We start from the raw sequence: 27,663 nt of genomic DNA, 5'->3' as shown, positions 1-27,663 counted from the left end.
AGCAGCTTCTGGTGATGAGGCACCCACAGCTTGAGGTCTCTCCCCCAACACTGGCATTACAGATAAGGTGAGATCCAGGCAGGGGCTTTGGCCTTTGTGAGACCCCCGTTTGCGAGAGCCAGCAGACCTGGCACCTACCTTGTTTAGTGCCAGGCTGAAGGAAGGGGAGGATCTAGGTGGAGCCGGCCCTTCCTCCCGACTCCAGTGTGTTGGAGAGGAAAAGGATTCTTTCTCTGGGTGGTTCGGCTCCACTTTATGCTTCTGCCCGAATTTAGCAGACAGATGGTGTGGCTGTAATAGCCGTGAACAGGGACTGCTTTCATCCCTTCTGCCCTCTGCACTGCTTTTCCATGAAGACAGTGAGTGCTGCTGCCCAGAGGATGTCCCCGCCAGCCCCAGGTCTGCCAGCTTCTGCAGCTCATACTGACACAGATCTACCACCCTTCTCTCCAAGGAAAGAAGTTTCTCCTTACTGTTCTTTTTCCCAAGAATGGGCTTCTTTCTTAATCTGGAAACTTTCTCGGCCTCCTCTGCACGATTTCTCTGACACGAAGCCATTCCCAGCCCCTCACATTTCTTTTCTGTTTTTCTTCTGCTTGGGCACGAGGATCTTTCTTTTGCACTTTTGGTTTTGACCTCTTCCAGATGACCTTCCCCTTGGCTTTCCGGGTCAACCCCCCTGGGAAAACGGGCAGAGTTCTGGTTTTGCTCTGCTCCCCTGATTTCTCCCAGCGAGCGCAAGCGGATGGGACTCAGCACCCGCTGGGTAATCTCATCCAGGAATTTGGAGAACAGCATTTTTTCTTCTCTCAGCTTCTCCTTGCGCTTGACAGAGTCGGCAGCACTACCGCTGCTGCGCTCCAGCGAGCGTTTCTCCCTGCAGCCGAGGCACAGCTGAGGGTCGCTGTACTTGCGGGAGCCACGGCCACGGGAAAGTGTCTCGACTGAGCGGGACTTGCGTAGGGTCTCCGGGCACGTGCCTGTCCGCAGGCCGGTCTGCTTTAAGATCCCTTTCAGAGGCAGGTGCGTAGAGGAGACCCGAAACTTCCTCGGTGTCAAGACTTCAGGAGGCTCTTTAAACATAAGCGAGCGTTCCAGGCTTCTGCTCTTGAAAGAGCAAGCGGGATGGTGTTTTTCATCTCCAGACACCACGACCGTCTCCATGCTACGGCTCACAAATTTGCTGAAGTGCCCACGAGTGCGGTTCGGGCACCGCTTCCCACTTCGCTGTCCCATCCTCCCACCACGCGGCAGCGCTGGCAAGACCGTCTGGCTCTTGACGTTCAACTCTGCTCTGCACCCTGCCACTTCCTTCTCACTGCTGGACTCCAGGGACCACGATGAGGAGAAGTTCAGGTCGCAAACCTCAAACCCCTCCGCCTGCTCGAGTTGGCCTGCCTCGGTGCAACTAAACCCTGTTTGCTGGCGCATCGGTGCTTTGCCACCTTTGCCCTTTGCCACCCGGCAAGCCGTTACCTGACTCTGCTCGGCCAAGATCACTCCATCCTGGTCGTCACGAATGATGGGGACCTCGTGACGGATCTCGCGATGCTGCGGAGGTGCCTTGCGGTAAGGCTTCTTCGACGGAGCCGTGCTCGACATCCTCCCACCTGCGTGGCTCTGCCAGCGGGCTACCTACCAACAGCAGAAAGTGCACAGAAGAGAGAGTCATACGCACTCCATCCAACCCTGGAAGCAACCCAGCAGGAAGTTGGCTCCCCTGGAGTCCCAGAGCAGGTCCCCATGCAGAGTACGGATAGAGCAAGGAAGGGATGTGACCGCAAGCCCTGAGCGGCGGCAGCAGGAGAGGGAGCAAAGTCAGAGGTAGCTGTGTCCCAGCCAGTGAGAGCGGAGGGCTGGCACATCCTCTCCCCCCTTCTACACACACTCATCACGTAGTTTGTGTGTATCTGGATTATATATAGCAAACGAGAACAGGCCTCACAGCAGCGTATCGATCAGGCTCTTTAGGAAAGGCCTTTTCCAATATGGAAACAACGAGCCTTACAGGCAGCAGTGACAGCAGGAGTTATTGATTATGTGCTGCCACTGTCAGCAGGGACTATGTGGGAGGAGACTCCAGCCATTAAAGAGCCCAAACTGAGAAGTTTTTTTGCTTACACTGGGACACAAGTGGGGGAAACCACGGGAGGCTTGTCAGAAGGAGGTCCCATACCTTTCCAACTGCTCACTCTGTCAGAAAAGACAAAAGACCACCCCCAAGTCACAGGTGGCATCGAATTAGGGAGCAATGCCATTGATGTTGGTACCTAAGGTCAGATGTTGCAACATGCAGCAGTACCACTGCAAGAAAGACCAGCTCAGTTTTTGTCCCTTTACCCAAACTGTGCTGGGCAGGAAGAATCCGCCTGCTGCAGGAGCAGCACAAGAGCAAAACATGGGGTAGAAGGAAAGCAGCTATCCTGTATACATGGGATAATTTTCCTTTCCACCACTTCACGACTGCAGTGGAGGACAGGAAGGCTTCCCACCAAGCAGCCAGGATTTCAGCCATTCCAGCACACACAGGACATCTTGGAGATACCAAGAAGTCCCTAGAGGGCCCGACACCAGACTTCCCCTGATAAAAATACACGCATCACCCACAGTACCCCTATATTTGGGGGTAAGCACTCACTTCTCATACCCCTTCCCCTTGCTGGATTCTATCATCGACCAAGCCTAGCATCTCTGCGATGCTCAGAGCCTGATCTACAGAACTCCAAAGTGCAGGACTTGCCTCAGCTCAGATCACCCTCTCCACTCCTCTGACAGCAGGGCCATTTAAATCCCACTTACAACAGGCCAATGGACACTGCCAGGCCAGTGACCTGGCAGACTTGCTTTCTATTCTAGCCAGTGAAGTTTTACGTGTTGTTAGGTGTCTAAATGGGGCCCCAAGAAGAGTTCTCTGCAGTTCTCATCCACTCTTGCCTAGCTGCATCCTCTCAGCACTTAGACCGAGCCCCCTGGGAGGACTGAAATGCCTGCACCAAGCACAGAGTGGCTCCAAGCCACAGCAGGCTTTACACTTCACAGAACAATTTGTAAGCTGTTCTCCACTGTGCTAAAAAAACACAGGCTCACTGAAGTCTCTCACGTGTTTTCCACATACATGAGCAACTTCTTAGAACTAGCCTGTAAAATCCACTGTCAAAATCTTGAAAATATAACTTTGCTGCAGTCGTTCCTTCAAGATCCCTTCTCCTAAAAGGAACCAGTTAGGTGAAGTGATCTCTAATACTTTAGAAAAATCACATCCAGCAAAACAATACACATTCCACCGCACCTCCAAACAACACAGCTGGGTCTGCCTTGCTGTGAAGACATTTCTCCTCTTCAAGAAGAAATGCTGAAATCCTGACCAGAAGTAGGTTTGTCAACACCCCACCATCAACCAGGTGATTCTCTTCTGTTAACTCCTGGCAGGCTAAGGACAGGAGATACTCAGGCAGATATCCCAAGATGAAACCACTATCATTTCTCCAGCCCCTAAGACCTGAGCACTTACCAGCCTCGACTCAAATTCAAAGCTTCATGAAGCACAGACACTCACTCAGATGCCCTGAAGAAGGGAAACAAATAGCTTAGAATCCATAAAAGAAACAGTTTGAAATCTCACCCCATAAATATTTAAGGAATGGGGAATGTTTATAACCAAGGATGACAGGATATTCGTCTCACTCCCAGTGCCTGCCCCAACTCACAACAGATCTTCTGAAAGGAAAGGAAATTAGCTTAGGACAGCTGAGCCACGTAGCCCTGCAAGAGCTGGAAAGTCACTTGGCAAGGACACATCCAAGGCAATCAGAACCATGCAAACTCAAAATCCATGAAGCAACAGCTCATAGAGAACTTTGGTTCCAGGAAGGACTAAAGGCACCTCCTGTGAAACTGGACCCTTACTGCTAATTTCCTCCGCTACTGCGGAGGCATGCTAACTGCGAAGCCTTAGGTACAGAAGCTTGGTAATGCTAAAGGATGAGTGAGGTAATTGTTAAGTCGGTGCACCTACAAATGAGCTGGCAATTATCAGTCTCTCCTTGGAGCCAAAACATTACGTCCTTGTGCCTACCGCTGTGATAGCCCACACCTCTACAAGAGGGAGGAAGATAAGCTACTCTCTGGCTGCCAGCAAACAGCATGCCACGCTCTACCTTGCTGCTAACAGGCTTCTGTAAAATACTGTCCATCCAACCCAGGCTATAACACAAGTTCAGAAATGATCTTCTGTGCTAACAGCCCAGGGTACGCATCGCCACAGGAAGAGAAATGGGTTCACCTGAGAGATGCCTGGAGGAGCTTAGCTCTGTGGCTATCGCTCTGCCACTGACTTAAGACATCGCAGCGGAGTCTTCCCTTTCCTGATGCACTTCTGCTGCTGCGCTGCTTTTTCCCCTGTCCATGGCACCAAGCCCTGGGAGGCGGGACAGGAGCGCAGGGTGTGGAGCAGTTGTATGCACACGGGGAGAGCCAGATGGAAGGTGAATGGAACAGGCAGGCAACCAGGACCACGCAAACTCAAGCGCTGCCAAAACAAACTGAAAGGTGCCCTAGCGCTGGCCCTGGCCCAACAAGCTGTCTGGCCCCCTTCCTTACTACAATGCTACAGTCGGGTCTTGACTAGCAAAGTTAAAAACAGCTTCACAACAGTCTAACTGCTCTGCAGGGCAAAGCTGCAAAGCATAGGGAGGGAGAGAGGGAATGTGTAAATCCAGGAAGGACCAGGTCAGTGAAGTCTGAATCTGCTTTTCTGCCAGCTCCCAGCAGGAGCTGGTTCAGCATCGAGCCAAAGCCAGCGGCCAGACAGGTTGGCACACAAGCAGGGGCTTCCAGGTACAGCTGCCCCCATGGGTCCCTGCATGTTTCCATCGCCGTGGTGCTCACAACAAACACGCCAAAGGCCTCGCTGTCTCTCAGCATACAGTTCCTCAGGCTCAAGCAGGACTGTCCTGCTTCCTACCCAATACCCAGCAACTACTACCTGCCACCTCCTCCCCACCTACCTCAAAAAGCTACCAGGACTGGAAGCCTACCCTCACGATCTGAGAATTTCCAGAGACACTCAAATACTCGGAGCGCCTCCAGGCAACTTCCCCTCAAACAAGGACTTACAGATCCAAAATGACGACGTGTCCAAACATTTCTGGCTGCTCGTCTCCGAATCAGCTTTCTCCTGTCAGCATCCAGCAGCATCTGGCCAACAGCTCCTGAAACATGAGAAAGGAAACTCAGTGTCAGTCACCTATCAACACAACACATGGAAACAGCCAGGCACGCGCAGGCCAACCCACGGCCAGGTGCCAGGACGGGAGCCAGCAGCAAACTGCTGCACCGTCAGGCTACTATCTGATGACAGGACCATCTACTGAAGTAAGCTCCTTGTCTTCACTGTGTCCCAGAAAATGGTGTTTTGTTTCTTTTTTAAGCAGCCCTCCACTGAGCTGGATGCCTCTGCAGAACGGTAACTGGCCTCTGAAAGGCAGATGGTTCTTCTAGATGGCTCCAGGGGTCACTGCTTCCCAGCCTGTGTTCCTGATCAACACCAGGAATCCAGCCTCTGTCATTCATCCATGCGTGCCCCAACCAGCCTGCCACCCCAACCAAGTTTGTTTTGCCAACTTCCCTGTACCGAACAGCACGGTTAAGCCCTCCCTGCCTGCAGTGACTGGGCATCCTTTGCTACCACAAAGAGAGAAACCCAAGGTGGCTCAATTCACCGTGCCTCTGTTCAGAGAGCAGCAGATACTCTCTGCAGAATAGACAGACCTTGTGCTTCAACGCTGAAAAGGATATAGGCAATACCTAGAGGTTTAAGACAGCACTATTTCTGCTCTGCACTCACCACACTATTCACAAGCTTCTCTCTGAGGAAGCTCGCTGTCAGGTCCATGTTTTGACTACCCAGGAGAAGCTCGGCTTTGTCCTGGAGCTACAGCAGCAGGCAGCTCTTCAGCCCAGTCTTTGCCATTCTAATTAGCATTGTAACACAAGAGGAAACTTAACCTCCTGCTCCTTTTTATCTGCCCTGTCCATCTCTCATCAGCAATGTCCCTCAGGCTGCTAGGAAGAAAACTGTAAATGCTATCATTTGCACTAGCTCCCATTCTTCCATCTTCTAGCTACTATCCACAGTCATTTCTAAGCTCACTGACAGATACAGCTTGACTGAAGGCTACCAGGCTTGGGCTCGCACCCCGATCAGCCTCAGCAACAGCCATGTCTTCCAGGCAAGACGCGAGCACATAAAGGCTCTGAAGACTGCAGTAGAAACCTAACAATTTGCTCCGTTAATGCAAAAAGCTGCTGATTCCTCCACCCCCTCACAAAGGCAAAACACACGCCACCTCTTTCCTCTTCACCGTGACAGGGTGCAGCGACAGTGACTGAGCGCAGCTGCGCGTGCACGCTTGACTAGTTGCTGCTATCAGGCAGCAGCCCTCCGTGTAAAACCCACCGTCTCCGTCTGTAAGTGGCTGTGTTTTCTGTGAGGCTTGGGAAAGGCAAAAACTTTTACCACACACCAGGAGCAGACGTGGTACAGCACAGAATGGTGTGGGTTATTCCATTCAGGGTCCACAGAAGTAAGAGCCACTTGGCATTCATGCAAAAACACAACACTACCTCACTCACACCACGTTTTCTCCAGTAACAAGGAAGAGGTCTAACACACACAAACCCTCTGGACTAAAGGGAAAAAACATCAAAGGAAAAAAATTAACATTTGCAGACACTTATTGCCTTCCTGATACTTGCAAAGTCCCTCGAGCCCCGAGGTAACTAATAATCAGCTTTGGTTTTCAGACTAGGAGACACACAGTTCATTCTTGTTTGCTGTTGGAGCAGCTAAACGTCCCCTACAAAAGGGCAGAGAAGGACTTGCAGGGTGTTCCTCATCATTACCTTCTCATGTGTTGCCTTTTCCGATCCTATAAAACAGGCTGTTCACCAGTGTTCAGGATCAGCATTTCCCTTCCTTAACAGAAGTATGGTGACTACACTGCGGAAAATGTTCCTTATTTCAGGCGTTGTCATCTTTCCAGTGTTTTCCTTTTTAAAGCAACATTTCTTTGATCTTGCTCTTTATTCAGAAAGATAAACTTGTATGACAGGGAAAACACATTCCATAGCACCATCACAGCCCCATTTGTTTCTAAAGCAACACTACAGGAACATTCATTCGCTATCGCCAAGTCAGAGTACTCCAAAAAAACTCCAATCACGTACTCATGTGTAAAAATAATCGCTGCTACTGTCCTGTGCCACATAGCTAATCATCACAGCTAACCCAGAAACTTCACGCTGTTTCAGCCAACCTTTAGTGCAAACACAGATCCAGCACCGGAGATTGGCACATCCCGCTTTAGGAGGCAACAATTTCTCCTCACTTGCCTCCCGAGAAGCAAGAAAAGAAGAGAGGCTTGTCACTTGTCTTCCCATGCGTATGGGTAGAGCCAACCTTAGCCTCCGTGTGTCTCAAGCCAGATTATGTGGGAAGCTGCTGCAGTAAGCCTGATCGAGACAGCTAATCAGAGAGAGGTGATGTAAAAACTGCATCGAGAGGTCTTGCCTGGGACAGAAGAACAAGCTGCCTGAAGTTAAAAGCAGCCCCTGTAGACCGCTCGTGCCAAGCACAATGGAAAAGGACTGCAAGGTTATTAACGGACGCTTTAACATTTAATGAGAGCTTTTCATTCAGAGAAGGAATTCCAATTAAAAATATGTTCAGATCCATTCTGCTGCTAGTTACTTTGAGGCTCATTTTAAAATAAAAGGATGACAGCTCCCAGTGCAGAAACTTGCTTCTCAGTTCTGCTTGCATGTTAATGCTCACGATTCAGAGCTGAGTAATAGCATTATAGTGACTCTTGGATTAAAATTGAGTTTCAGGAGGATTATTGCTCATTCCTGCTTTTTCATACCAATTAACCTTGACTGTTAAGCAGAAATCTCTGTTCCCTGCATAGGAAAAAACTCCAAAAGATATCAACAGAAAGGGATAGGGCTAGCGGTTGAACAACAGGCCATGTAACAAACCCTACTTAGCACCTAACCTATTTCCAAAGTAAATGAAATCCACAGTCTTACATAGTTCTGGCTGAATATAAATACCACTGGGCAGCACATGTGTGTCTGTCATATCCATGCCCCCTGTGGAAGTCTCTTACATCTCAGAATCACGCTCTTCTTAGTCCTACTCCATCTTTCTACAATACAAAGACCCCAGTCCTGCCAGTTCAGTTGCGCTCCCTACCTTAAATATGCACGATCATCTACTCTAGTCACTGTGTTAAGAGCAGCTTAGCTTCCCCGACCCTTTCATAAAAGCCAGAGCAGATCAGCATTGCCCAAGAAACACTACCATCGCTCACACGTAACTGGAATAGAACACAACAGCTGATTAACATCTGAACAGGAACAGGACAGGAAGCGAAGGACCTGAATACAATCCCCAGAAGGAATGTTAATGGAGAATAAAAATACCCAGGGGAGATTCTGACCAGGAAATGAACGCTAGCTTTCTAATGCATAGAAGAGCATAACCACCTTGAATGTCTACCTCTGAAACCGCACAAGAACCAGCTCAGCAAAAGGTCACCTGCCAAGCCACCTTTAGCGCTGACATCTACACAAGGGGCTAACGAGAGCCCCTCACCGAGAAATGTTGATGCACCAGAATTCAGTTTAGTTTGTTCAGTGATCCCTTGGGGTTGATCTCTAGTCTGTTCAGTGATCCTTTCAACTCTCACAAGGTGGTTTAGGCTGCAAACTTCCTGAGCACCGTTATCTTTGCACCTCAGATTTCACTTTCTTCCCCACTCTGTCTTCTTACCTGGGTTTTTTTTTAAGATCTTCCATGGGAAGACTTTTGGAGCACGTTTCTTAGATATTTAAGGAGATGTATGCCCAGCCATGAGAAAACTATTCATGGAGATTGGGAGTACTCTCAAAAGTTCCTGAAAATAACTACATGGGTCCTGCTAGTAAAAGCAAACCTAACGACATTTAACTGGCAGAAGCTGGGAGATGACATGAGGGAAACTGGGGAGCCATGGCCTCACATTTTCTGTCTCAGTCACAAACTACAGAATGGCTACATTAAGCAAACAACTGAAGAGAAGCGAAGGAGGGAGTGGGTGAACATTTCTGTAGAAAATCAACATGTAGGAATCCCCTTCCCCTGCCAATTCCTCCACTGTGTAGGAGAGGAAGAAAAGGAAAAAAAGAAAATCTTACGTTACCTTCCTAGAGCATACAATGAAAAGGCATCGGATTAGGACAAACTAGGAACAACTTAAATTTTTCAACAACCTACAAGTGGCCTTCTCAGCACCTGTAAGTATTCCCCCCAAGCCTCATCCAACCCCCAGCAACCCTCTTGTTTCAGCCTACGGGTTCATAAATTCTGAGAAAGCTGTGGCCTCCGATTCTTTAATTGCAGAGACCGAAAGTCACTGAGCCATCCCTCTAGCAGACAAACAGCAACGCTAGAAAATGCTCTGTTACTGCAACCTATATGCTTGCCTCAATATGCTCCTAAACACACCCTCCATCTAGGAGCTGGAGTAATGCACAGATGGCCAACACACCAGGCAGTACCCACACAGACTGACAATGGAGCACAGCACACCATTTGCATAATTTACAGAGGACAGATGGACAAGTTTGTTGCAGTGACCCAATCTACAGAGGACTTGCTAGGTTGCAGAGGCCTTCAGCAGAGCCCCGATGCGTGCAGGTGGTGGCAAAAGCAAATTTCAAGAAATTAAACCCGTGTTTACAGCAGTCAGCTTTATTCTGAAACGCTACCACCACAGCCAGTCTTGTGGAGTAATTCACGTGTCAGTTTTGTTCCCGCAGAGCCCTCACTCACATGTATCAACTAGATTCATCCTTTCCAATAGGAAAGAGAACTGGCACCTGCAGCGCTTCTGTAGTAACTTCTTCCTTGGCCATGAGTCTTGCAGAAGTCACCGTTCATGCTGAGTTGCATACTGTATGGAGGAGCACACTGGGGTGAGACGGTGTCCGGGAAGCACCATTAAATTACGTGAAATTTCTCTCCAGCTCTGCCTAGCAGTAGAAAAGTCCAGCACAAACCTGCTCGGCCATCAGAGTCCTTTAAAACATGAAAGATTTCAAAAGGCTTTGAAATGCTACTTTTGGTGCGTGCACAACATGCTGACCAGGTCTGCAGGCACTTTTATTGGCAGGCTGAGGAGCAACCTCAAGATAATATTCCAGGGGGTTCACACCTGTGCTAGAAAAGAAAGCCCCATTTGATAAGGCAGAACAATGACTTTAATCACCCACTATGGCTAAGAATGCCCAAGTTGTATGAAGGTCTGCAGTGCTCAGAGTGCCCATCCTCCAGCAACACGCGCCACAAGAGGCTCTTTGATTCCACGATCACACGGCCGCAGCCAAACATGACAAACTGCTCAGCAAGTAATAAAAAGGAGCAGCTTTCTCCCCAAGGTTTCGTCTACATATACACTGTAGTAAATTCAATTGAGTTAGAAAATAACGTAAAGTGGTATAACCCTCCTGGGTAAATGTTTTTAATTCAGTTTAAGAGCACTTTGTGTTGAATCAAGTTAAATAGATAGATACTAGACAAACCAAATTAAGGATGCCTATACAAGAATGCCACACTAATATAATCACAACTGCTTCTAATCTGATTAAGTTAAATCAGTACAACTTCCCTGCAAAGGCATAATCCTTAACAATATTGCAGTTAACCCTTTTTGCCCTTTTCTGCTTCCTAAGAAGGTTTCGTTGTTTGTTTTTTTTTTTTAAAAACAAGACAAAACAGAGAATGGCATCTCTCTCTTAGAATCAATATAAGCTAACCACACTAGTCGAGGTATATTAAGGTATTAACGTTACTGACATTTATAGGACTTGACAAACATCACGATGCCAAGACCTGCATGGCACGAAGCTTTCTCCATTCTCCCCAAGCAAGGGGCACAGGGTGCTAGCAAGGCCGTGTGCTGCACCCTGCTTTCCAGACACCCAAGCAGCTTCTGCTTGCTGGTGTCCAACAGTTCAGACACCAGGAAGGGAATGTTCCCCGCTCTCTCATTCCTAAAGGTATGGCTCACCAACAGCTTATCTGAGTAAACTCTTTGGAGCATGTTAGCTAGCTGCCCCCAGGCAAGGTCTTACTACTGCGCTTCTTCCACGAAAGTATGAGGTTCTCCTGCTAACCCTGGAGTAAGCACATACACAAAACAAGTCTGAAGTCACAGTGTTGCAAACCCACACCCTGAAGTCACCTCTCGTCTCTCCAGCTCCCATAGCATTTCCCCCCTGAAACAAATTTGTCAACGTTAAATTCCAGCAATTCCAAAATTACCATTTTTTTCCCCCTCACTCCTCAACTTTTAACTATCTGAACCGTTTCTCCCTGAGTATCAAGACTTAATTTATCTTCATCCTTTTTGTGCTCTCACTTTCATCTCTACGGGCTTCTCCAGTGTGGTCTCTGAGCTCATTCCAACCTTCCTCACATCCACTTCAGCAACACAACCTTCACTCCTTGTCACTGCCTTCTCCTGGGGCCACTGCCTCCCTGGTGCAACAAGTTTTCCCTGTTCAGAACAGAAAGATAAATGGAAAATACACTCTGAGCCCCTTGCAGAGAACTAAATCCCTCATCAGCCATCAAAGTAACTGTGCCACAGCCCTGGACAACAGGGTGAGCCGTCACTTCTGCCGAATTCCAGGAGCAGCACTGAAATCAACCAGAGTTTCCAGTTCACTTAATTAATTATTTTTTGCGAAGAGCTATTTTGAAGCCCTCGTCCCATGGTAACACGGGCTGTAGGTACATGCAAGAGTTCAGTTGCTAAGGGAACTACACTTCCACATTTTCTATTTTACGAGACTGAAATTTAAACTCTCCAAGGGCTGCAGGTACATTTTCCCATTAAACTACTTGGTCTCAAATCTCAGGTTCATACCAGTTGCTTCTAGCAATTACGAGGTTACGCGTCCCCAATACCAAAGCTAGGATTCACGCTCACCGTACTTGCATGCACTGTGCAAGACAGGAGCAATTTCTAGTAATAAAGAAATAGAGGCATCAGGAGAGAAAACAGCTTTGTGTGCTGTATTTGCATGAAATCCCACGTAAAAGAAAAACAGCCTCAGCTGTCATAAAAAATGGAAGCGCAAGAAAATTCAGCAAGGCAGCCTTATTTCTTGCACCTAAACCGGGAGTGATCTGGGGTAGAAAGGAGGAGGAAAGTGCATGAGCTGAACACCTACCTGACAGCAACGAGTTGAATAGGCTGCAATTCTTTACAAACACAAATAAAGCAGCTATCCTGATCCAGCAGTGGGAGAACAATAGTGGTACTATTCTCAATTTTCTCCGCTGCTAGGGTTTAATCCCAGCAAGAATCGCTTTGGTTTAATTAGCTTTTGCCTAGCAGATGGTCAGATGTGAGAGGCAGAGAATGGTACAGGCTTAACTGTTGTGTGATTGTGCAGCTGCATCTGTAGCTGAACAGTTAAGCATGGCCAGGAGTCCAGCTGTAGTCTGCGCGACACAGTCCATCCCTGCCATTAGCCAAATGTCAGCTTCCTCTTTCTCCAGATTATATATCAGAGGCACTACCCAAAGGCAGGCAAACAACTAACGTGCAATCTCTCCACCATTCCCTTTTCTCAGGGAAAACCTTCAAACCTTAGTCAACTCAAAGTCCCCCTTTCTTTGGTGACACAGAAGCACATTCAGAAGCATTGCCATGGAAACTTGAGCCATCCTCTGTGCTATTTATCAGAGAAAATCTTCTAGCACGGAAATATTTTATGATGTCTTCAGCACTGAACGCAGACAGCAGTCAGTAGAACAAAGTAAAATTACAGACTCCGGCACTGGGTAAGGATAGCGGGAGGTCTTTCTTCCTTCAACCACCCTGATCCTTGCTTCACCTACAGCTCTTTACGAGCTGGCAGAGAAAAGCAGCGCAGCACTGAGAGGAACAGAAGTGGCGTTAGGGCATTGAACCCATCCAGCCACAGACAGAAAAGAGGAAGGCGTTCACCGCCTTCTCCCACCCTGCCACTTTCCCTGCCCAGAAGTTATGGTGAAGCACGCTTCCTACCAGGCACGGTTGTCCCCCAGCTAACCCGAGTCACGGCCGTTTCCTCCGTCGGTGCCCGCACCGAGCATTCCCCATCGACCTCCACCTGGCCTCTGCAGCCAGGCGCCATTCGGTGTGCCGGAGCACCCACGCCTACACGCTGGCAGCAGCAGTCTCAACAGGCCACGAAGCACGAACAAGGAGGGGAGGCTGCTTTCAAAAACATGCTTTGGGCCTAGCAGATTTAGGGCCTGAGCCAAGGGCAGGAACGGGCACAAAACCTGTCTCAACTCTGTAAACAACAGCGCAGCGTGGCTCCTGAAGCAGAACGTAACCCTGCAGCATCTCCTCTCTTTTTTTGTGGCGTGGCCCTGGAGTTAATCTGCCTCAGTTTGCCTCATTTATTTTAGGTTTTTTGATTTGATTTGCTTTAAGTGACTCCCTTAGCCTTCAGCACCACTGCACTGCTGAACGATTTTATTCTGAGAGTCCAGTCACAGCGATACTCCACGGTTTAATCCAGTTTAGGAAAAGCAAACAGATCCACCCACCCGTCTTTCACTGGTGACCTGTATGAAGCACGCAACCGGCTATGACCCTTCTCCTCCCGTTCACTGGGGCTCCAGCTGGTCCTTTTAACAGCAGGACCCCAACTGCAGCAGCGGGGACCCACACCTCCACCCCTCGCCCTGCAGACAAGTACACGAGGGGGCTGCCTGTCACCAGCAGCCACTGGCTGTCCCGCTCCCTCGTCCTATACCCCAAAGCTTCACCTTCCCCCCCCTGCAGGGTTGCTTCAGTTCTTCCCAACACAGCCTGTCCTCAGGGCAGTGTTAGCACTCTCATCAACCATCTCATTCCACATTTGTCACCGTTGCTAACACCAGCGCTGTTCTGCGGGAGGTAATAACGAGCACAAATTGTCCCAAAGGGCAATTGCAGCAAGGCCAGGCACTTTTGTTTTACCGCAAGGTCAGCTTGTCCAGACTAGCACTACATCCCCTGCCTGGCATTGCTCTTGTAAAACCGAAGCGCCTGGGCTTTACCACTGTTATCCCCTGGGATAGTATAAGCCTGTTAATTATTCTGAGGTTATGGAAAAACATCTCCTTTTCAGCAGCAGAGACGAGCACTTCACCTCCACAGGGCTGCTCCCTGCAGACTCCCGTGTAAGCAAGAGAGCAAGCTGGGAACGAGAAACAGCCACACTGCAAGCAACGGCACCTCCGCTCACCTCTCCTCCAAGGGACTCTGAGAAGAGAAGACGGTTGGTACCAGACGTCCTAAAGAAAGCAAACTGCCATGTTCTGTGTTCATTTTGGGGGGGGGGGGGGGGGGGAAGATATCACAGGAAACCACCCAAAGGGCTAGCAGGTCGCCACTCATCTAAGGGCAAAGCGAGTGGAGGAATGCCAGCGTACTGCCAGGCAGATGTGAGGAGGTGTCTGTCCAGCGCCGACAGCAAGCTGTTGGCTCACGCCCTCTGCTTCATGCAGCTACAAGAGCTGGGCTCTAGAGTCTGTGACTCTGGCCTGAGGAATGTCTCGACTGGAGGAACACCACACCTGCTGCTGGCTCAAGGTGCTCCAGGATCAGAACAATTCCTGTTATTTCACTCTCAGGCCGCAGCCCTGTTTTCTGGTCCCTGTCCCAGCAGGGGGAGATGTAGCTGCTTGGAGAAGGTTCCTGCTCTAGCCAGAGGAGCACATCTCCCAGGCAGAGGTGCTCGGGACTGGACACTGCAGCACAGAGACCTGGATTCCTACACGCTCCTGAAGGCCAGCAGGGAAGCTGAACCGACTTTCTTTCCTCAACATATTAAAACTCACTGACGGGAAAGCAAAAGACCAAGAATCAGCCTCACTCCTTTCCTGGCAACCAGAAAGTTGGATTAAATATTGCTCCTGCTGCTAAGCAAGATCTCCATTTTCGCAGCAGTTGCCCATGTTGCATGACAAAGCTGAAAGACACAATGATTATATACACTTAAACGTTCAATCAATAACTTTCCACATAATCCTGTTTCAGACCTATTTATATTTTGTTCCACTTCATGTTGCCACAGGATATATTGTTGAATTTGGCATCGCAGAACAGAGGAAGGAAAGCAAATATTCAAGCAACACACTTTCTCCTTAACACCCAAGTCTTAAAAGGAAGGTACAGAGTCAGTGGCCACTCGTTTGAAATAAAATGCATGGTTTACATAAAATCAGGGGAGAAGAGAGCCCGATGTGAAAGGACTGGAAATTATTTGCAATCACAATGGTCTTTTGCAACAAGTAACATCTCCCTAATCACCCACCACTGCGATCCTGCTTTTAAAAGCCATGTATGTTTCCTAAGAGACAGTGGCATGGACCACACTGGTAACAGTAGCTCTGCAGCAACTGATCCAGAGATTGTGGCCCTGGCCAAAAAGTAAAAGCGATGCTATAAAGGCAGAGGACTACCAAGCGTCAGTTCTTTCATGCCTGTTGCTGGCTACGGATGGCAGCAGGGAGGTCTTCTGCAGAGGATGAACTCGAATACGGAGATGACTGGCTGGTCAGAGAATTGAAGGCTGCTAGAAATTGCCAGAAGGGGAACTGCAAGACTGGAAGATCAAAGCAAACTGGCTAATGAGCTGAAAAGCTCAGAGTTTACAGCAGGACACAAAAGATGTTCTGCTGTTCTTCGCACAAACCTTGCTCACAAGGCGCCCATACTCGGATTGACACTGACAATAGAGACCCTTTTTTCCCCAAGCCAGACAAACAAAAGACTTATGTAAATAGGACTGGGATGGCTCCTATGACAGCGACATACAAAACTTACTGCCTGTTTCTCTCAGATATCCTGGCAAGGATCCCAAAATCATGCATCTGCATCCTGACCTGCCATCCTTCACCAAGCTTCCAACGCTCATCTCTTGAGGTACTAGTCAGAAGAGGAAGGCTTCTCCAGAAGAAGCTGGGGCAGTCAAGCTGCAGCATATACGTGTAAGAACATTTATCCCACTGACTGGGGGGAAAGCACTCCTGCCCAGCTTAAAGCCTGGGCCCATTCCACCTCTGGGCAGACATTTCGTGCACGGTTTGTACCGAGCACAGAGCTTGATGGCACAAGTCACTCAATCGTTGCTGATTCCAAAGAGCATACAGGCTGCAGGGGGACAAGCCAACCTTAATTGGCCTTATCGGTGTAAATTAAACCCTACAACACACCCGAGCAAACAGCCAGTTCCTTTGGAGGAGCAGGCATGAATTATTTTGCTGCAGCTATAAAGGAAACATTGCTGCTAGGACATGCCCCTGGAGTGACTGTGCCGCTCAGCTCTCCCGCTGCATTCCTGGGGTTGTTTAGCATGGACTCAGCTCCAGCCTCTCCACAAGCAAGAAGTCTGAACCCTGAATGCCATCTGCAAACACAGCCAGACTCCACCTCCTGCATGCCTGCAGGCCACCAGGTGTGGCCAGGAATGGCACAAGCTACACACCAAACACACCTTTGATGTGGAGCTGAAAGCATGTAGCCAGAGGGCATGAACAGCACGCCGCGCCGCGCTGACTCCCAGCGCAGGAATGTGGCTGCAACCACAGGCCAAGGAAGGCAAACACATTGCATTCCTCACCGGGCAGGGAAGGAAAACAAGCAGCAAGCCCACACACCCGCCAGGCTGACACCCGCCACGCTCCCCACGCACGCCAGCCCTGCCACTGCCAGGACCCCGATGACAGCCTCGGCCTCAAACTCTTCCGTGGGGCCTCCTCGAGTCCTCCAGGAGACTTCGAGCCACGGAAAAAACCACAGAGCGAGGCAGCAGGGCTACCTGGTGCGTGGTGCGGGGATGTGAAGAGCCATCAGCAGGGCTGGAAGTAACCGCATGCCAGAGCGGGAACCGAGAGCTGCACGGTAGCCTGGGAAGGGAATTTCCCTGCCTTTTCCTACAAGAGAAGGGGAGAACACAGCACTGAGCCTTGCTGAGCTGAGGGGGCAGAGCTGAACAGGAGGCTGACTTCGCGCATTAGGGGTGCTTGGAAGGGTCCAGGTCTTTTTCCTCCCCAAGGAAAGCACTCTGCCTGAAGTCAGGCAGCTTCTCTCAGATGCAATTACTTCCTCATTAACAAAAAGTCCTTCCTTAAACACTGCCCTCCTACCCACAGAAACAGACCTGATCTGCACATCATCCTTCTCTCCAGCAGCACGGACACCTGGTCACTTACATGATCACGAGAGACTCAGTGCACAAAAATCCAACACACAAGCAACCTCTTGTCCCAGGACCTCACTATTTTAGAGTCACCATAGGTTCTAGTCAGAAAGCACTCTTTTTTTCATGGGCAGCTCCTGGAAGTCCCAAAAGCTTTCCAAAGAATTCAGTTACTAAACGGGAAGTTACTCCTAAGGGATAAAAGATGAACCAGGAGGTAAAGCTGTCAGCACTCAAGCCCATAAAAGGAAGGCTGTGTTCTGAATCCTTCACGCTCTGAACCCGCACTTACCCCGTGTGACACAATAAAATGTCAATCCCCACCTAAAAACCCATCAGCCAGTGCTAAGGGACAACTGTGAGACTTACTAGCCAGTGTTCCCTCATCGCCCAGCAGGAAAGCCAACGCTCCCATGAGCACTGTAGCAAGAATATATCCCACTTGAATCTATACCAATATCCCCCAGGTCACCAAAGAGAGCTCCTAGCTGCTGGGCTACACGAAGCGTGTTCTCAACTTCAGCAGAGCACAGGGACGCCAGAAAGGAGCAGGATTTCGAAAGGAAAAATGTCAGAAACTGTACAACACGAGCTAATACAGCAGAGCAGACATTCCCTTCTACTTTCCAAGAAGCAAAGAGCACACGCACGGAGGGAGCCCTGTGCCGTCAGTGCACAGAGCAGCATCAGCAAATTCAAAGAGCTCCAGAAGGGCTGAAAGGCTCTGATCTCTGGGGAACCTGGAAGGGGAAAGGTCAGCGTAGCCGCAAGCTCCAGGAACACGCCGATGCATCTAGCAAGCTGCCAGAGGAGGGATGGTTTATAAGGCTGTGGCCCAGCTGTTCCACACCCTACACGTGCATTTCAAGGCCCTCGCTGAGGGGAATGGCCTGGTATTAGGTAACAAGACCAGGCCAGATGAGGTCCAACAAACTTTCCCGTGCCCATTAAAATTCAAGGCCTCAAGCCACCTACTCCCTCCCAAGCCAGGAAGGCAGGCTGCTGCACCAGCACTGGGAAGAAAGAGGCGTGAAAGGCCAGATTTACCAATAGATTTATATCCGAAGATATAAATAGAAGCCTGGCAGGATTTACAAAAGCACCCAACCAGCTTAGGTGTCTAAATCACCGTATGCAGGAGAAAGGGCTTCTCCAGCTCTAACCACCCCATACCTCCCCAACCCCAACCACCACAAGAAAACCCAATCCCGAGAGGACGGCAGCCCCTGCTGCTCTGCAGGTTGCCAAGGGCCGTTCCCCTGCAATCCACTTCGACGGCGACTGCACCAAACTCCCGCAAGCCTCGACAGCACAACCCGCCGTGGCCACGGCTCTCAGAGCATTGCCACCGGCCCGGTTCCCGGAATAGGAGGTTCCCCTTCAGCCTCTCCTCTCCCTGCCCCCACCAGAGCTTTATTTTCCTTTATTTTCAAGGTACAACCCTCACTCTGCCACCGGTGGGCGGGTGAGTGGGGGAAAGGGGCCCTTTATAACCGTAGTGTTGCAATCTGCCAGCTCGGCCAGGCGGCCTGTTCCCGCCTGCACCGTATTAAATACCTTATAACTGATTACACCCCCATGGGGCATGATTAGCAGTCTTCAGAGAACAAAGTCTACTTTCATAAGAATAAGAACAGACACGTACTGCTAACCTACTACACAGCTGGGCAGGTGAGGAAACAGAAAAAAGAAGGGGCGGGGGGGGAGAGTTAACCGTACGGCTAGCTCTATTCTTCCCTCCCCTGTTTCAGCGACTCTGGGTCGCGATTTCCACTGCCCTGAACCGTTCCCTTCAGGCCTAACCCAGCAGATTCGGGTGATACAAGCTCGTAGACAAACAATCTGCTGCCTGTGGAAGCTGGGCAAAGTCCTCACCCCGAGGGGTAAGGGCTTGAGGCATCAGGCTGAGCTTTGCTTTGGGTGACAGCAACTCCTTCCCGGCAGCTCCCAGGCGGAGGGGAAGGTGAATTCCACCAGCAGCATCGAAAACAGCACCAGGGAGGGAAAGCTCAAAATACGATCACGTACCCACGCCCCTCTAACACTGTGTATATCTGAAAAGCCTACACAAGCAAGAGCAAAGCATCTGATTGAATCTCTAGGTTAAGAGCTCTCCAGAGTCGGGCAATTTTTCTTCTTGTGGGGAGCGAGGAGGCAGCAAACGGGAGGAAAACCCTCTGCATCCGAGCGAGATAAGAGGAATCCCCAAACACACACAGCCCGTACGCACTGCCGCAACAAAGAACCGGCTTGATGGAAACTTAGCCAATCTGACACGGAATGACCTACAGCTCATTAGCAGGTGCCTTCCAGATCTCAAATGCCCACACAAACAGCCACAAACTTATTTGGTACTATCTGGCCTCCATCTCGGCAAGGCACAAGAAATCAAACAGACTGCACAGCCTTTTACCAAAAGGAATTAAAGAAAAATAAAATCGGGAGGCAACTCCTAGGCTCAGCCAAGGCTAGGATGAGCCCTTCCAGCTGCTCTCCGCAGATCAATGGAAGAGGAGAGCAAAGCAGGAAGCTCCAGGAAAATGTTTCTATTTCCGAGGGATGCCGTGCAGCAGCTTCAACAGAACAGTGAGAACCTTCCTAACTTTGTCATTCTGGAAACAAGTCACCTGCTTTACCCAGAGCCCATTTTCTCTGCCGGTGGCCCCCTGGATGCTTATGATATAGCCTGGAAGCACTTGCATTCAGCTGATGCGTCTGGAAGAGGGTGCCCCAGTGACACATTCCACCCAGATTCTTACCCAACCCACCCAAGAGAGGATTTGTGGATGGAGACACCAACCCGGCTATGAACGAACTACTTATATCTGCATTACTCAGCAGCTGGTCTGTCACCCAGCACGCAGAGGTATCTGAACTCCATTATCTGGTCCCATTTGTACAGCAAAGTCTGAATATTCTCCTTATTACACAAAGCCTTACGGCACCGACTGGCTTTAGGCTCCGATGTACTCGGCACTGATGTAGGAGCATCAATACATGTTGAGTTATGAAACAGATCGTGCTTCTAGGGTTTGGAAAAATGGGAGGTTTCACCATAAGCACAAGTTAGTCATTAGAAGCTCCTGGAGGTAATTTAAATTATCACAGACAGCACAAAAATAGTTTGTCTTTGGGAGCTGAAATTGCAAAGCTGTAATAAATCCAAGTGGCATCGTAAAACTTTTCCTAAAGGCTTCAGGTTAGCTGTGAAGCCCCAGATGCCCTCCTACAATCAATTTCTGCCACCACGGGCTAACAAAGGGGAAACCACTCTTCACACACACGCTAATTAAATAAATAAATAAACCCTGTAAAGCCCTTCAGCTCCTAAGAGACAAAAGTAGTCCGCTTGCATTTTGTACATACGATGTATGTTACGTTTATATTTTTATATGTATGCACACATAATAAATAGAAATACATGAGTAACATTAAAAAAACAAACACATCTTACAATTATTTTTTCCATCCCCCACCATGCTGGGCAGCTACCAGTCAGGCATTTGAGCTCCAATTGGAGCTCTGCAATCCAATGCTCTCCCTCGGCTGCTGTACCCTCACAGATTCCCAGCACCCACCCCCATTCCCCAAGTAAATTGCCTTCCACTGCAGAGAAGCACTCCTGCTATTCCATTACCGGTATTCACCACCAGGGCAAGAGACCCTAATTTAGCCCCGCACGGGCCTTCTGCAAACTGCTAATCCCCACTACACAGCTGTTTTTCAAATGCACGGGAATGAGCAAACCGTAAACGATTTATGGCGCGTGGCAGGAAGACTCCTGGCTCCCTGCGTAGGCGGGGTTTTGGGACAAGATCATGCTTGGACTAATGTTTATATTGCAAGTTGTCAGTCGGGTAGTAAATCATCTCCGGAGCTGCAGAGTAATACAGTTCTCTCCATCCAGCCGGAGCCTTGACGACACTGAATCCTGTTATAGCCACTGCAGACTCACCTAGGAACCTATTACAAAGGCATCATTATATGAGGAAAAAACAGATACACTTACGAGTAGGTTCTACAGAAATTATGCAGTCTGGCCAGGGTGCCTTGCTTTCAGGAGTCAATCCAGCCTGGTATGAGAAGTTTCCCCAAAATGACACTCCCTGCTAGCCCTAGAAGAAAGTGGATTGAGCGCCTACACAGACATCTACTAACAGAGTGTATTTGCTACCAAAATGCAGTTAGCTGAGGAAAACCTTCTCAAAGTTTTCACTTCCTCGTATTTACTTAACCATAGCGCAAGCAATGCTTAGAAACTCAATTCCAGAAGTTCAAGAAACAGTTTGCATACTTCAGCACATGAGATGCTTTCTGCTCAGAAACATGAAGGTAGGAAGTGAACTTGAAGTCTATTCTAAGGAAGGTTACTTAAAACAACTCGAATTTAAACAAATATCCTGCCATTTTCCATTACTTTTCCCCCATTTGACAGGATCACCGACAATAAAATGGAAGGGGGAAGAACCCTTAAATAAGGAAAAGGCAAGAAATAAGATGTATCAAAAAAAAAACAATAAAAAAACAGAACAGTAGAATCAACTGCAATCACTTTTCACTCATTTGAGATTAACCAGATTTCAAATCACCTCCCCAGAATATTTTTAACTTCCCCATCAAGCAGCAGCAGAGCCCTCGCTAATGAACAGCAAAGCTGCAGGATGAAATCTGATTTAGGAGACAATGAAGCAAGGCATCTTTGGGAAATGCAGAGAGCTTGTGCAGCGAGACATTCGTGGGTCTGAATAGTTACCCTGAGTAGCATATGCTAAAATAATGGTCGAAAATCTCACTGCCACAATAATTATCTAATTATTGTCTTGGGAAAATAACTTATATTCTTTTGAAACAAATGCTATGAAGTAAAACTCGCCTAAGGCTTTTTATGAGCCTAAGTATAATTCCCCAATAGTTAGAGAAACTACCTCATCTGTCACTTTTGATTTCAGAACCATCCACACGAGCATTACCTGAATGCAGCTGGATAACTGAGACTTTAAGCACAACAGTATGGAAATCCACAGTTAGGAATTCTATACTGCCGAAAGCAGCTTTATTGCATGGACAGAATACAAATACAGAACTCAACCAAAGACCCAGTAATCACTGTGGACTCTCAGTTCTGAATTTGCTGACCCCTAGAAATCAGAAATGTAAGCCAGTTCCCCCTTGCCACTAGCAGCAGGTCAGAACCTCTGCACCTAAAAACCAGCCCAACCTTTGCAGAAAACCTTAAAACCTTACTTCCCGACCCTGAACCATTTCACCTTTTAATCTTTATTCTCTCAGTACCACACAACCTTTGTGAAAGCCAGTAACCCTTTACTCACAGCAGTTACACCTGCCACAGAAGGGTTACGTTGTGCCCTGGAGCACACGTTGTTCCAGACCAGCCCATAAGGAGGGTATCCACACAGAGATCTCAGCGTTTGAAAGACCTGCTCCTAGCTCTGAAAATCCTCCCGGTCTGCAATTATCTTCAGGAGTTCCCCTTGCATTTAGGCAGATATTACAAACACCCTCTCATACATATCTCCATACAACTGCCACCGACCTTTATCAGCCTATCCAGCAAACCGAATTCATGCCTGTGTGACCACGCAGCACTGCTGATCCTCTTGATCCTCAACGTGGATTGGACAAGACTACAGGACACAGGCTGTGTTTTCCCAAACACCACTAAGTTGAGGCTCGTACTACAACATACTGGATCTCACCTGAATAGCCTTAAAGTCTCCTGCCAGCCACCTTAAGGACTAAAGTCCACTACGAGACTGCAACGTGGAAAGGCCAAACTCCATGCGCATTCTTCCTGCTTAGAAGTGAAGGCGGGGAACACAAATTGCTTCGTCTGAACACTTGGAGTAAAGAGACAGTACTTACCTGCCTTCGCATTCATGAATAAGACAGCCCTCACCTACAGACTGCATTATCTTTCCAAGCAGCCCACTCTCCACCAGCTTAAAATCCTCAACTACCAGCCCTAACCAGAACAGCTGGGGTGCCTTTTTCTAGATGTAGGTATCACAAAAGGAAAGGTTAATGGGCAAATAAAATAGGAAGTGTGATTCAATACCCTGCCTCTGACACAGGCCAATACTAGGTGGTTTAGAAGATAAAGCAAGAAGCCCGAGTGGACAATTATGGAACGAGTTGCCCCTTTTTCTAACCTTTGCCTGTTAGAGATTAGGTTATGTCTGAAAAATATGCCTTCTGAAACAAGTTCTTTAGCAAAAGCAAGTCTGAACATTTCCACTTGTACAAATGCTTGATCTCTTCTGAATCCCGCTCAGCTCTTAGCCTCAGTGCTATTATGTGGTAGCGAATTTCCACAGATTAGACATCATGTGAAAATACTTTAAAATCATTACTCAGTTTGATGCCTATCAGTTTTACTGAATTGCATTCACCTCAACTGAAGAACACATTCCAGTTTCTTCACCTCTACGCAGCAGTCTTCCTCAAACTTGGCAGCCAGCACCGTTGAAAAGCGGAGGAAACTGAGCCCACCCAAGTGATGCTTACCCTGCATTCCAACCATTGCAGTGCTGCTCTCACTGCTACACGGCCTTCCACGCTATCTCCTTCCTAAGCACTGCTCCCAAGAGGACACTCCAGAGAGGGTGGCTCTTGGCATTCTGACTACGAGACAGCCTGCAAGCTGCTTGCTGCTCTCGGCCTTCTCTGCCTGAGCATATTAGCAACGAGACCATAAACGAACATCCGGGCAACAAAGGGAATAATTTCCTAGTCTGGAACAAACAAGGGGGCACAAAAGAGAAAAGGTTAATTTAAGTCGTAAAGATTCAGCCAGATAAAGCATTACAAGCTGTGGAAACAGCTCCTGGGAAGGGAAGAAAGGGGGGTCTCAGAGTGGCCACTTGCCTTAAAGACGACAGGGCCTGACTTAGACTCCACAGCAATTTCATCGTGCTACAGCACTTGCAGGTCAGTGGAACATGCAGGAGTCTACTTCATTTTGAAGTCAGCTTTGGACATTAGGTTATCTTAAAAACTAAGATGGGGCAGGAATTTTGCAACCGAAAAATGAGGAGCGGGGAACAGGAATGATCTGAACACATTCACACAACCTCTGGCAGATACTAGATATCCTACCTCACAGTTTAACATTCTGGCCGTCATTCCCCTCCAACCTGCTGTAAAGGTACTTCAGTTTTTAAAAGTAACATTCTTCCTACTCCTGTTACAGACCCAGCCAGCCTAGAGTTAGGAAAAAGCCCTCAGGTAGGGGAACTGGCAGGGAAACATGACAGGCAGTTTCTTGCCTAAGGCATTAGCCCTATTTGCATAGATTATGCACGCAGTTCCTTTGCACTCCTGTGTAAAACGGGTATTAGAGAGAACCATATTTTTCCAGTTACTAGTGACTTGAAATACACAGCTGGCACAAACGCTCGAGGTGTCACACACAAAGGGGACATCTTCCCAAACAAAGCTTTCACGCTAGGAGAGCTTCAGGACCTTAAGTTCCTTGCAAAGGATCAACCAAGTCCAACAGCCAAGAAAGTCTGCTCCACTCATTCTGCAAATTCCCGTTCCTGACAACACTGGTCAAAAGAGTAGAGAGGAGTAAAAAACACATCAACTGCAATCTTCGTTTCTTAGTGGAGGAATCCTGCCCTCAATCAGTATCACATGCAGGCTCATTTGAGACTCCTACATGTAGCATTTCTCCCAGCAACACGAAAGGCAGACAAAGTACAACATTATTCTTGTCACACTGCACTGTGAAGTTCGGCTCTTGCTAACAAGGACGCAAGATGGTTTTTTGTTATGACCTAACCTCCAGAATTATTTCTCGGGACCAGGCTGTGGATGCCGTGATGTATGGAATTTTCAGGGTCCACTTTTCAGTAGACCCGTCTTAAAAAGTAGCAGACATTTCAGCAGGTTAAGAAGCTCATCTTTGGAAAAATCATCAGCTTCCAGGACCCACAAACATCAAGTATATGTCAAACAACTGCCAAAAAATATAGTCACACCTTACTGAATCTTGCTTATTTTGCTACTGTTGAAACAGTTAGGCATGCTTTACCTTTTTAAAAGCACTTTATACACCACGTCTTCCTCCACAAATCTTTTCTCCAAGCCAGCTCTGGTACTGTTCACACCAGCACTGACATCCATCATCCTGCCCACCTTTATGTCTCCCGCTCTGGGACAAAAAGGAGCAGACTTGCAAAGGACTACTCCTCTTTCGAAGGTATAGTTTATTTCATGCTCTCCCTAAATACCGTGCGACATGGTTGTACTTAGAGTGGTTGGGGAAGATAAGAATCCAGGATTTGAAAGCTGCAAAGCAAGTGACTTAGCAGCAGCCAACAAACTACTTGAAACACTGAAAAAGAATGCAAGGTCATCTTTGGTTCAAAAAGCTGTTTTGAAGAGTCAACAGGTCTTTGCTTGCAACACATCCCCTCCTGACCCAATGTCCTGTTAATATTAAAGATGAAGATGGTCATAGGTTGCACTTTTGAACCCTGCTGGCCCTTCTGAAATGCATTCCCACAACTTCAAGAGCACTGGGTGCCTGGTGAGAATCAGAGCTTCTGATTACCGCAGCTAGGACCTGCTGGCTTAAATGTTGATTCAACATCCAGAAGCTGAAAAGCACTGGACGCAAAGCACTGTTGGGACACGCACATTTTCTGCAGTGATCCACTAAAAGCAGAGAAAAGACGAAGGAATTGTATTAAAGCGATTTGATGAGCGAAAGGGATGGAAAATTTAAAGGACCAAGCTGTTAGCTGCCAGCAACACACCTGCACCATTGTCACTGGATTGGTTAAATACGGATGGAAAACACAACGTGGTAGAAGAAATAACCCAACAGAACAGAGGGTTACTAGAATTACCTAACTCTGACACTGCAGTGATTGCAAGAGCAGGATCTTCAGAAAAGCGATCAGGATGTCACCGCGACTCTGGCTCAGACCTCTTATAATTATGCAGAGAATACAGCTACTTCAGCTTCTTTAGATCTCATGTAAAGAGCACTAGTCTAAATCTTTAATTGAAGTCTTCCTCCGAGGGACTCTTACTGAATTCTTCAAGGTTACTCCCGTTTCATTTGCAGCCCTGACCTTTGCATCGTATTAGGCTTGTGTTGCCTGAATGGAGAGAACGCCTTAGACAGGGACTGACTATCAAGTGTGCGGTTCGATAGTGTCGAAAAAATTCAAGTAGAGGGACAAAAGCACAGCCTGACTCAGCATCGGCTCATTCCTGGCTTTCTTACCTGCTGTCTGCTGCTTCAGCGGTTCATTGCTTCCTCTCATGTAGGCCCTTTATCCCAGTTCTTCCTCTGAATCTGTAAAACACAGACGCACACCTCTGAAAAGCTTCCCCCGGCACGGAACTGTTTACATCTGACGGATGATTCTTTCCAGCGGACAACCTCCACCTGCCATACCTCAGGCCCAGGTCGCCCTCAGCTTTACGTATCACTTGCACGCCCTGACGCTTTACCAGCGCAGCCTCCCGCACACCTAAAAACCCCGCTGTTAGCGTCCTGCCTCGTCCTCCGCTCCATGCTGCGGGCGTTCAAGCTCAGAGCCGGGCGCCTCTCGCTACCTTTCGCTCAGCGATTTTTTTTTTTTTTTTTTTTTAAGACGTTCCCAGGGGCTGCTCACCCCTTGCACGGCCGGGGGGTGGGGGGGGGGCACCCCTCGTACCAGGGAGCCTGGCGGAGAACTTCCCCCCGCTGGGTTCGGCACCGGGGCAGCGCTGCTCCCTCCCCCCCGAGCCTGACCGTGGCGGTTACGCTCCGCTTCTTTAACACACGCGCGCCGGCTCACACTTGCCTCGCAGCTCCCACCCCAGCCACCCCCGTGCCCCGGTTCGGCCCCGGCCCGGCCCCGGCCCTGCCCCAAACTTTGCCCCCGCTCAGCCCCGCTCGCCGCCCCCCCCCCCCCCCCCCCGGCTCACGGCTTCAGGCCGCCATTTTGCCGCGGGGCACGCCGGGTAAGCCGGCGGAATCCCCACGCCGCGCCGCGGCTGCGTCATCGGGCGGCACGGCCAGGGGCGGGGCGCGACCAACGGGGACTGGGACGGGGCGGGGGGGGGGAGCGGGATGGGCGAGCCCAAGTGCGGGACGCGGGGGGGGGGGGGCGGGGGAAGGTGCTCCCACCCGCTGGAGGCGCCGTCCCTGAAATGGCGGCTGGGGGGGAGCGGGGTGAAGAGGGGGAAATGGGGGGCTGTGGGTCAGGGGGTGCGGGCGGCTGTCTGTCTGTGTGGCGGAGCCGGCACAATCCTGCCGCAGCATTACACGTGGACCTTCCCGTTCCAGCTGTGCCCGTAAATCTCTCTGATGAGGCGAGCCAGCTCGAAAAAATAACCCTGGGGGATGTG

The 27,663-nt window shown here is 49.1% G+C and overlaps 1 protein-coding gene across 4 annotated transcripts in view; it reads right to left on the bottom strand.

The window, feature by feature from the left end:
• The window catches only part of TJAP1 (tight junction associated protein 1), a 39,078-nt gene extending 11,751 nt beyond the window's left edge, over window positions 1-27,327 (bottom strand). Inside the window, exons 1-5 of one of the 4 annotated variants that reach the window (XM_035555832.2) lie at window positions 26,552-26,600; window positions 5,116-5,210; window positions 3,512-3,565; window positions 2,122-2,193; window positions 1,477-1,635 (exon numbers count right to left, since the gene is read on the bottom strand). In XM_035555832.2, the coding sequence (XP_035411725.1) occupies window positions 1,477-1,602 (126 nt within the window). In that variant the 5' untranslated portion in view covers window positions 1,603-1,635; window positions 2,122-2,193; window positions 3,512-3,565; window positions 5,116-5,210; window positions 26,552-26,600. Of the gene's footprint in view, window positions 1-1,476; window positions 1,636-2,121; window positions 2,194-3,511; window positions 3,566-5,115; window positions 5,211-26,551; window positions 26,624-27,240 lie in introns of those variants that run through there. The other 3 variants (XM_050709402.1, XM_050709403.1, XM_035555839.1) reach the window with 3 other exon arrangements.
• Between the last annotated feature and the right edge of the window lie 336 nt (window positions 27,328-27,663).

The sequence above is a fragment of the Cygnus atratus genome, chromosome 3, assembly GCF_013377495.2.
Source record: "Cygnus atratus isolate AKBS03 ecotype Queensland, Australia chromosome 3, CAtr_DNAZoo_HiC_assembly, whole genome shotgun sequence".
Classification (NCBI taxonomy): Eukaryota; Metazoa; Chordata; class Aves; order Anseriformes; family Anatidae; genus Cygnus; species Cygnus atratus.
Note: the sequence above shows the minus strand (reverse complement) of the source record. Positions and strands in the feature narration are given on the sequence as shown.